Source organism: Acanthopagrus latus, chromosome 24, assembly GCF_904848185.1.
Source record: "Acanthopagrus latus isolate v.2019 chromosome 24, fAcaLat1.1, whole genome shotgun sequence".
Taxonomy (NCBI): domain Eukaryota; kingdom Metazoa; phylum Chordata; class Actinopteri; order Spariformes; family Sparidae; genus Acanthopagrus; species Acanthopagrus latus.
In genome coordinates, this window is record NC_051062.1 from 11,169,471 (window position 1) to 11,179,990 (window position 10,520).

Here is a 10,520-nt window from a genome sequence, read left to right on the forward strand (position 1 = left end):
AGGTTTTTGTGATTGGTTCGTTCGTTGGCTGTTGGTTTGTTGGTTGATTAGCTGATTTGTTGGTTGATGGTTGATTGGTGGAGGTGTGCGCTCTGCTGAGTGCTGTTCTGGTTTTCAGTTGTGATTTTTTTTTTTTTTTATGTTTTAAAGTTCCCGTCTACCTCCGTTGTTATTACTTTGCTGTGAGGCTCCAGAGAGTCTTTGTGGACCACAAACCTTCCTCATTTTCCATGGCTGAGAGGCTGTTTTTAAAAATTGCCATCTCATATCTCATCTTCTGCTAAATTACCTGACTTTCACTGGAATCCGATGTTTGTCGCTACAAGTCAAAAGCAGCCGTTGTAAGACGAGTGTAATACAGACTGGATTACGTCGGTCGCTCATTCTGACAAAACCTTTAATCCTCTATTTCATATAAAGCTTTTGTCACCTTCAGAACAGCCCACTGACGACAGTATTTTAGTAATAGATGACAGGCGAGAGACTCAAACACACACGAACAGTAGACCAAAAAAAAAAAAAAACTCTCCAGTGAATCATGCAGGCACGACGCAGTGTATAAATATATGCATACACAAAATAATCAATAGATGAGTAATCGAGTGACGGTAGCCTGCTGAAATGTAGTTTAATCTAATAAAAACGTTGGTTCCACATCATCCTCAGCCTCGATGCGTGAAGGTTAAAAGCACAGAGAGCATTCAGGCTCAGATAACCCGGCCTGGGACCACCGGCAGTGCTGGATTTTATCTCCCAGAGAGTGAAATAAAGTCATCCCCTCCCGCCAAAACCCCCCAAAGTTCACGCATTGTGTCTCTGAGCTGAGGTGAATGTTAAGCTTCACGTGGAGGTGAAAATGCTGCAGCTGCCTCCTTTTGCCCCGTATAATAATGTATCTAGTGATTTAAACACTGCTCCAGTTTTCATAATGAATCAAAAGGTTTTTCTTAACCAACAGGGGAGCCCCGTTCTTACTCCGTAGATTTTACTGGTCCTAGATTTCCCCTTAATTTCCTAGAAAGGGACTTTTACGTGGGTCGGCTCCTTGAAAGAACCTAATTTGCTTCTAATGACTGTACAGGGACTACGGAGCTATGTTCATTGGGATACTTACAATTAATTGCTTCTAATTAATTTGCTAGCCTAACCTTCTTACGTTCTGAGTTATTCAGAGCACGGAGAGTCAGAAAAACATGCTGGAAAATGTGATACGAACCTGTATAGATAACAAAAGCTCCATCAGGCCTCAGTCATTGAGAAGACGAGGAAAGTCCTGACAGACGGCGAGCTGGACCGGTTCTGTTGGACCTCAGCTGTGTGGTGTTGCTGCACTTGCTTGATGTTTGCAAAGTCATCGACTGGCACAGAAACACACGGCATCGCCACATAACGCTGCTTTAACATTTAAAGCTCAGAAGTCGCAGCATTCAGCCACCCAACAGCTTTTCTGCAACATTTATTTACATCACACATCAGCAGAATACAGTGTTACTCTTCACAGAAGACCAGTCAAAAAGCTGCCGTTCACATTCATCGGATGGACCGTCTCCTCCTCCTCTTCTTCTTCTTCTTCTTCTTTTTATTTTTTTCTGAAACACGTCTTACACTATTAATACAACATTGTAGTAATCGCGAAAACAATGTCGAATGGAGCCTCGGCGCACTTTCTTGGCATCTTACCTCGTTGGAACGTCTGCATTGTTGGTGTCTACAGCACATTCACCACATGTAAATATAATACTGCACAGACACAGAAAGAAAATAAACATAAATAAATCATTTGGAGGGGAATGTTAACCTACATTTTTCACAAATATGGTCGGAACAGTGGGTCCAAATTTCTTTTCATTGGTTACAAAATGCAGTATTTGGTTTAGAGCATTGGACACATGCAACACTAGCTATGATTTGGGCGTTATCGTCCTTTAAAAATGTAAACTTAAAAGGAAACTATGGCTGATTTCACCCTGAAGCATTTCTCAAGTGAGAGTTCATTTGTGCTTTTTCGCTTGTTCCTACACACAGATTTCACCAAGGAATATATGAATCGATGTCTAATTAATATATCTTTCATAACTTTGATATCCGATGATCGAGGATGAAGAAGCAACAACACAAACTGGCTTTTCAAAAACAATTTTCACATCTTTCCAAGTAGTAAAACGTCAATTAATACCGTGCGGCAGTGGGAAAATATGCATATGTATCGATCGATGATGTGCTGCAAGAAACGTCACAACCCTTTAACTTCTTATTTCCTTCCTCACCGTAACATATCGACGATAAAAGAGAAATTTTGGATACAAAATCAAGTCAAAATCTGCGCATTCAGAGCGACGACAGCAAGAAAGAGAACCGACAAAAAGCCCACAAAATAAAAGCTCAACAGTGACTTCCAGCAGCACCTTTTACAGCGTGAAACAACCAGAAAATAACTCCCTCACAAAAAAAAAAACAACAAAAAACGCTCCACTTCACAAAAAAAAAGCAAAGAAATCATGGTGCGTCCGTCTCTGGAAACTAGAGCGAGAAATGATTCAGAAAGCTCCGTCTGCTTCTCCAGTTTTCCAGAGTGGTTCCAAGTGGTTCTGGTGTCGCATCGATCAGAATAACAGTTTGTTTTTAAGACGACACAGAGTCAGTGTGGTGTCCAGATCTGCTCCTTCAGTGTATCCCAGTGAGATCTGAGCTCCGAGGTGAACCTGTGAGGAGAAGGGGGACAACAGTGTCACTCGAGGTACAATAAAGTGCCCTGAAAAGTCCGAAAATACACGTTTGTGTCCTTTTCCAGGCTCGCCAAAATAAAGCTGACTCCCCACTGTTACACCCGTCTGTTGTTATCGAACAGCTCACTCCAAAAGGACATTATTCTGCTTCTTTAACAATCTTTCTCTGACTGAATTTGGATTCTGGCTGCAGGATATAAAACATTTAACGAGCGGCGAGGACCGGCTCGAGTCAGTCGGCCCTCCGGTTCATCACGAAGGTGTCGGACGGGGTTGAGGTCGAGACTCTGTGCAGGATAGTCAGATTCTTTTACAACAACATGAAGAAAAAAAAACATTCCTTTATCAACACGTTACCTTCAGACTTTGGAAGCTAGCTGTTTCCACCTGTTTTCAGTCTTTGTGCTAAGCTAAGCCGACTGTGTCCTGATGCTATCCTTACTTTTAAAGGTCCAATTTGTAAGATAGTTGATTATCGAGTCTCATTAACAGCTCGTCAAATACTGACCTGTTGGGTCAGTGGCCGGCCAGACCGACCAATCCAAGGCCTCAATATCTGACCTTTAACAGACGTTAATGGTTGTACCAGTCTTCTCGTTAAACTCATCAAACCCCATCAGACCGCGATCGAGTGCGTCTCCCAAAATGTCAAACATCTGTTTTAATTTGAATCGAAGGCGCTCGTCCAAAGGTGTTTTCTAGGTCACAGTGAGGTGAGAGTAAAACTTCAGATGTTAAAAAACGAGCTCACCTAAACTCTTGGCTCTGAACTCTCTGAACATTACTCATCATTACTGCTGGCACGCAGCTACCTCGATTTTGTTTTTGGCGTCCAGTTTCCAGCAAACAAGTTTAGCGTGTTTAGCTGAAGTTGCGAGGACGACCTGAATCGATTTGACTCTGTTTCCTGCTGCCAAAACAATCTTCAAACTTGCAGAATGTGGCCTTTTGACTTCAGGTTACGAGCCTTAATGTAGCGCGAACTGAAAAACAACACAAAGGTGACCTAAGGAGGGGGAAGCAAACTGTACACTGAGGCGCGATGGGATCCTCCAGCCTACGTCACCGGGAGGAGCGACAGCAGCGGCAGGAAGAAGGTCAGGGAGAGGAGACGGCGGCTCATCTGCAGGCTCGACATCGCCGCCGACGGGACGGGGCGCTTCCTCCTGGGCCCGTTGCAGAGCGGCGTGTTGCAGCAGGAGATGCAGACCGAGTTCAGCCGGCCCGTGCAGAACTGCTGGTAGCCGGAGGAGGCGATGAGGCAAGCCCCGGAGGAGGCGCAGGATTTCCGATAATGTATCCCTGCACAAAAAGACAAACAGTGTTCTGAATTTCTGTCCAGACGGAGCACGATCCGTTACTGGCCGGGCGAAACACAACATCATATCTTCCCCCTGCTGTAATTGGATTGCCTGGATTGAGGATGTAACTTATACGAGTCTTGCCTCTTTTTGCGATGCTGCGGCATTTTTTTTATTGCACCATGCAGCTGTGGAGCTATTGGCTTTCTGTCCACTCTTATTAACTCACGTTCGTCAGCGCGGCATGTGTTACTACGATCTGTACGCTTGTACGACGGAGGAGAACTCGAGTCTTTATTGCCCTCCAGAGCCGCCGACTCTTTCATCAAGTGATGTTTCTTCATCTGGTCGAGATATAGACTCCCGTTTTTATGTAATGTAGGTATTTTATCATTTATGTGTCGTTGTGATTGTGTTATTCATCTTGGTTTCTGCTGTTGTCTGCAAATGAAATTTCCCCCTTACTGGACAGGAAAGGTTTGATTTAATCAAATTCAGATGAATTCGGCCTGCTGTAGGCAGAGTGTTACATTATCTGCCGGTGCTTTTTATTGATGAAGAAAGAGAAGAAATGCACAGCAGACAATTTTTTCCCCCCTTGCTTTCAGAAGTCTACAGAAAGCTTCAGCACTCAAAAGCAGAAAATTAACCCAAAACAGCGGTGCAGATTCAATTTCTTACTCGAAGGACATCCCCAAAAAAAGCCACCGCTGCAGGCATTAAACCTCCAATAACAAGTCGAACCATCAGGAGAAAACTGTTTTATAACTTCAAGGTGTTTAGATGTTTCAGAGTTTAAGGTCAGTGGCTGCAAACGTCTCGGCCTCACTGGAAGTCTGACGATTTTTAAAAAAAACATCCAATTTGTGGCCAGAACAAAAGACAGACAGACCCAAAGGTCCGACTTCTCACTTCCAAACAGAAGCCATTGATCTTGCTGCCTGAAATGATTTGATAAGTTGCAGCTAGCCAGCAAGCTAATTAAGCTAATGTAAGTTTAATGACTCGCTAGCAGTTCAAAACACTGTCCTGGGCTGACTCATTTAAAACACAAGTCTTATAAGCACCTGGTGGCTACACATGCTAACAACTGAGGCCAAAGGGTCGTCTCATTTCATTCTGGGGAGGCCCTGGAAAACAAGGGTGAGGGGCATAAACTGGAAATGGGATTGATCCTTAAGCCCTGAATAAACATACGTGATTGGTCAACATAGCCTTCCAGTAGAGGATGTATCGCCACCTGTTGCTTTGACGTGTGATTGACAGCCCGTTTATGACTTTTATTTAGCCAAACATGCTAATGACTGCAGCTGATGAACACACAGTCCTAGAACTATTTCTCTTGTGTTTTTTGGTTTTGAAAAAGGCAAAAAAAAAACAACACTCCCCAAACTCTAAACGCTCTCCGGAGCCCTAAAGGCTGAACCGTTTTATTATCTGTAACGCAGTGCAAAACTAATCTAATGCTGTGTCAGAGGCAGCTGAGGGGAGAGTCTATCCTCTTTGACGAATGAGACGAATAAAGTGGTCCAGCGAGATAATGTTTGCTGAAACCTTCTGGAGCGACACAACAACAACACGCCGCCGACGTGACTCATACAAAAGCACCAGCATCAAAACAAAAAAAAACCAAAAAAAAACCAGTGCAGGGGTTTTGCATTTCTTTGGTTTTTAAAACGTAGGTCATGGAAAAACTGATGTGTTAACACAGTCTGATGCTCCGTCTGCAAAAAAAACAAAAAAACCCTCTGCTTTCTGTCACGCAGCGGGTCTTTTTTCCACACATCAATCGATGCTTCGCTCTTTGTCTTTGAGGCTGAGGAAAGGAACAAAACAACAGATAACAATGTCTATTACCCTGAAATTCACAGGAGACTGTTTTGACCCGTCCAGCCTCTCGCTGGGTCGGTTACGGCGAAGATTAAAAGGCATCCAGAGGGAATATTTCTGCAAACATCCCATCTGATTTATACGTTGTTTATGACGGCCGCTCTTGGCAAAGCATCGTCTCAAAGTGATGTATTCTGACCCGCTGTTTCCCAGGCGATCTTGTTGTCGACAGCAGTGAGGCATCAGGATTTATGTTAATTCTCTGCTCCTGTTGGACATCAAGTACATTTCTGGGGCTTCGTGGATTTAATTTATGCCTACCCTCATCTGAATGGCAATTAAATCAAGCTTAATACTTGCAGGTCTCGTAGCTTCCGAGCGCCGTCTCTGGTTTCCAGACAGTCACCTTTCTCCCGCGGATAAACAGGAGCTCGGATACTCTTGGCCGACCCTGGCCGGACATTTACACCCTCGACTATGAATCTTCACCGACTCTGCCCCTGGATCCGATCATGGATTATAAGAAACCTTGAGAACCTGTACCTCCGCCAAGGATATACCTAAATCTAGATCCGTATCAGCCCCAAAATACCTTTGAGGTGATTGTTGCTGAATGTGCACATATATCCAGATTTGTTCCCCAAAAACCAATCATTTGCTTCTTGGCCCGTGGCCTCATCCTTCCACCACTTCTGATTGAAATCTTTCAGGTTTTTCAGCAGCAGGAACAGTGTCGTTGGGAATGAACAGAAGGGAAAGCGAGCCAGTGAGAGCCACCGTTGACAACTCACCGTCGGGTTTGACCAGCACCTCCTTCTGGCACATGTCCTGTACGTTGACGGTGCAGTTGACGATGTACTCCGGCGTGGAGCAGTCATTGTGCTTCATCTCTTCGCACTGGTAGCACTGGATCTGAAGGGCATCTCCTGCGCCGAGCAGAAGGAAAAAGAGATTAATACTGAAGATAATCAACCAACCCTTCACTGTTTAAGACAAGAAAGTGGTTCAAACTGCGATACATCTGTTGTTTGTCAAATACAGGACAGAATTTAACAGAATTTCGTAGAGTTAAAATGTTTATTTTAATCTGCTCATTTGCTTTCTTTCTGAAATTTAGACGTGGAGATCGAGACCGCTCTCTTCTGCGTGCAATAACAACAACCAGTTAGCTTAGCTTAGCTTAGCTTAGCACAAAGTCTGCAAACATGAGATGAGAAGCTGGTCTGGCTCAGAGGATGAAACTAACAGCAGCTCCAAAGCTCACTAACACCTTTTAACTGGTTGGTTTAATCTGTGCAAAAACTGAAGAAAAAGAGTAAGCTAGCAACGGGTTAGCAAACTTAGCCTAGCTAAGCTAACCTGCTGCGGGCTTACCGTGCACACTCGAGGGTGGCAATGATCTCAATGAATGTGAGCAACACCTTAACTCTGAAAAATATTTAGAGAGATTACAAAAGATGGCGGGGCGGCTGTAGCTCAGCAGGTCGACTAGTGATCGGAAGGTCACTGGTTCAAATCCCAGCTCCGGGCAGGGCTGAACTGCATGTCGAAGTGTCCTTGAGCGAGATACTGAACATCAGTGAGGGCCCTGCGATGAGCTGGCGACTTGTCCAGGGAGTACCCTGGATAAGAGGTTCGGACAATGACATGACATGACAAAAGATGGCAGTGTCACTGGTTCAACACGCTGAATGACGGAAAAAACTGATTTGATCTTTTCCTAAACCGAGCCAAGTCGTTTTGGCCGTTGTTGGCAACAGACGTTCCTCTAAACTTTTAGCAGGTAAGTGTGAATTTCTGACTCTGCCTGTGAGATTCAGGTGACGTCTTGGTTAAAAAAAAAGCATCGTTTTAAAGATAGAACTGAAGAAAAATCAACTTTCTTGCGAGGTAGACCTTTAAAATGGAGAAGCTGAGGGTCTGAATCGCTCCAGCTTCTACGTACACACTTGCTCTCTTCTGCACTAGAGCTCAATGTCACCAAGACTCCTTTTCTTTTTGTCTTCCATACAGATTCTACCTTTGATGGCATCGCGGCTCCAAACAAAACTAATGGCTCTCGAGTGCTCGCAGAGTGTCAATGACTTCACAAAGCAGCTTCCTTTGCTGCAAGTCTAATCTTGGTGACCGTCTCATGCGTGTCGACGGAGAGGTTACAGATTTTGCACATGGAGGTGAGAGCGTGCTTTGGATTTCGCTTTCAGCTCCCGCTTTCATAGGCGATAAGGCTGCGTTTACAACACAAACAGGCGGTCAGAGCGGCTTGAGATTGCCCTCGTGGATTCTCTTCCCATCAGATAATAAAAATGGGATCGTTGGACTGTGACCGCGTCAAGTTTCACCTCTTAAAGCTGCCGGATGAGCTTTTCTTGTCGCCTGAGGCCTCGTCATTGATGCACGCGTCCATTGAAATTGGACATTGGCGCAAAAACGTGCAGGAATCAATATTTGAGAGCTAAAATGGAGGGTGTGGGGTGGATATTAGCTTCAGTGTTGGTTAAAGTGACACCGTGGTGCCACTCGAAGATCACATTTGCTGGCACTTTTCTTTCTTCGCAGGACGTCCACGACACACCAGCACCATCCATCAGTTTATTGAGAGGCTCACAATCACTTCTTTGTTGATTTTAATTACAGAAGTCAGTGTTAATTGGCACTCTGGATTGTTTTATGCCACCTGCCAGGTTCCCTTCTAACAGATATCATCATCATCATGAGGGGGCACTCAATCAAAAACTCCCCCCCTCAATCCAGAGACGCCTGCCCTTTCTGTCTTTCTTTCTTTCTTTCCTTACCCGACATCCCAGCGAGCCATCCGTCCCCTCTGACATATATTAGTGGTGTAATTATTGAAATGGCACCGAGCATTAATCTCAAACTCCGACAGCGGCATCATCTGATAAAGGTCCCAGTATATAACATCACAGCCCCCCCCCCAGCATAATTACTTTAAAGCAAGCCAACACCTGAGACGTCCATCCATCACCTGGGAGGAGAGTGATAACAGGGGAAGTTTCTTATTTTTGGGTGGGAGAATATCCGTCAGACTGGAGGGTGAAATCTGGCTTATCAGTGTGAGGAAATTGCCTTAAATCTATTTTTTTTTTTCCCCCACAACAAATGTGGATGATAAGGAAGCAACACCAGCGTCCTCTCAACCACATTAACAAAAAATGACTGCAGGCTGTGAAAACAACAATGTGAGCGTCCTTATTTCCTCAAATCAGGGTCCAAAAAAGGAGGAGCAGCATCTTCACCTTCTTCCAATCATCCATCCAAAGCAAAAACACATCTATCAAAGAAGTGGAAGCAAACAGCTCACGGGGAGCAGAAGAGCGCAAGTTTACGCGCACGGCACCGCTCGCTCCATCGGCGCGTAAAACCAGCGCCAAAAGAAGAGAAAACGCAACATTTTCTTGATTTCTTCCATGAATATTTACATGTTGCTCATGTTTCCCCCCAAAACTATGTCATCTCCAGCAGTGGATGGTTTGTCTTGTATTCGGCACGAACCTCACAGACGTAGAGGAATTTCGTCCCCTAAAGGCAACAGCTATGTTTTAACATCAAAATAAAGTCGTTAACATTTTTGGAACAGCATATCAAGAGATTATTGCATTTAGAATAACTGTATTATGGATTAAATACTTGTAAATTATCCTAAAAAAGCGTAATAGTGGCGTTTTCCCTCTGTTGCGCACGGAGCTGAATAGACAGGATGCCAGAAAATGAGAGTAAATCTTAATTAAAACACTTGTTTTTCGGTGCTGGAAGCGCTTCCACTGTCTCTCCAACTCTCACCCTACCTGCGTCGAGAAGGACTCCGAATAAAGTCGCAAAAACCAGAAGACGCATTCTCTCCCAAAAGACGCTCGGAGGGGAAACATCCGACCAAAAGCAACTTCAGACGGGGACATGGAGGACGAGCCGCCGCGGAGGAGGAAGCCCGGCAGACGCGGATCCGCTGTTCATCCTGTCGGCTCGCAAAGCTCCGCAAAGTGAAGGCTCCTCTCTCTCTCCTCTCTCTCTCTCCTCTTCTTCCTCCTCCTCTTCTTCTTCCTACAGCAGCGCGACTGGAGGCGAACCAGGAGCGCAGAAATCATAAAGCGCACCACGTGACGGCGGCTCAGGGGTGATGTTTTTATAATCTCGCTCAGTTTGTCTTCATGCGCCGAGCACAGAGAGAGTTTACACAGTTTTGGGGGCATTTTCTTGCTTTTTCTGATGGGCTAGATTTTAATCATATTTCTGTAATGTGACTGAAAAAGTCGCCGAAATCAAATAAACACCACGTCACTTGTATTCCTTTCAATATCTTTTTATTTTAGAGCTTCTTTTGCATTTTTCTCCAAAATCCTTCAAAAAATGAAGGGAGTTTGGTGCGTCTGCGCGCAACGGGTTGACATTTACAGTGATTTCTGATTGAATTCTGCAAAGAATTGTTACTTTTTTTCTCTCACGATGATCAACTTCAACATTTTGTCTATCATCTGTAGACAGTTTTTTTTTAAAATATATATTTGCAAATATTAACATTTTGATCGTGTTGTATCAACATTTTTCATTTTGTAAAGAAGATTTAAGAACATTTTTGGGGACTCTTTTGGATTATTTCATCTATTTGTTACTATTTCATGTATTCATTGTGTTTTACGCTTAGTTA

The 10,520-nt window shown here is 44.2% G+C and overlaps 1 protein-coding gene across 2 annotated transcripts; it reads right to left on the reverse strand.

Annotated features, from left to right (window-relative positions):
• Nucleotides 1–1,426: 1,426 nt before the first annotated feature.
• Nucleotides 1,427–9,926, reverse strand: LOC119014942 (ly6/PLAUR domain-containing protein 1-like). 2 transcript variants are annotated; one of them, XM_037090396.1, is made up of 4 exons: nt 9,664–9,926; nt 6,649–6,783; nt 3,758–4,028; nt 1,427–2,702 (listed from the first exon to the last, which is right to left on the reverse strand). In XM_037090396.1, the coding sequence occupies exons 1-3, from the start codon at nt 9,710–9,712 to the stop codon at nt 3,784–3,786; spliced, it is 429 nt and encodes a 142-aa protein (XP_036946291.1). In that variant the 5' UTR covers nt 9,713–9,926; the 3' UTR covers nt 1,427–2,702; nt 3,758–3,783. The 2 variants fall into 2 exon arrangements, with proteins under 2 accessions (XP_036946291.1, XP_036946292.1); XM_037090397.1 differs by lacking the exon at nt 9,664–9,926 and adding an exon at nt 8,200–8,775.
• Between the last annotated feature and the right edge of the window lie 594 nt (nt 9,927–10,520).

Coding starts and splice junctions, on each gene's coding strand:
- LOC119014942 (XM_037090396.1), bottom strand. CDS start 9,712: ATGCGTCTTCTGGTTTTTGCGACTTTATTCGGAGTCCTTCTCGACGCA. Junction 6,784..9,663: donor CGGAGTCCTTCTCGACGCAG/GTAGGGTGAGAG, acceptor TGCTCGGCGCAG/GAGATGCCCTTCAGATCCAG. Junction 4,029..6,648: donor GGTGCTGGTCAAACCCGACG/GTGAGTTGTCAA, acceptor CTTTTTGTGCAG/GGATACATTATCGGAAATCC.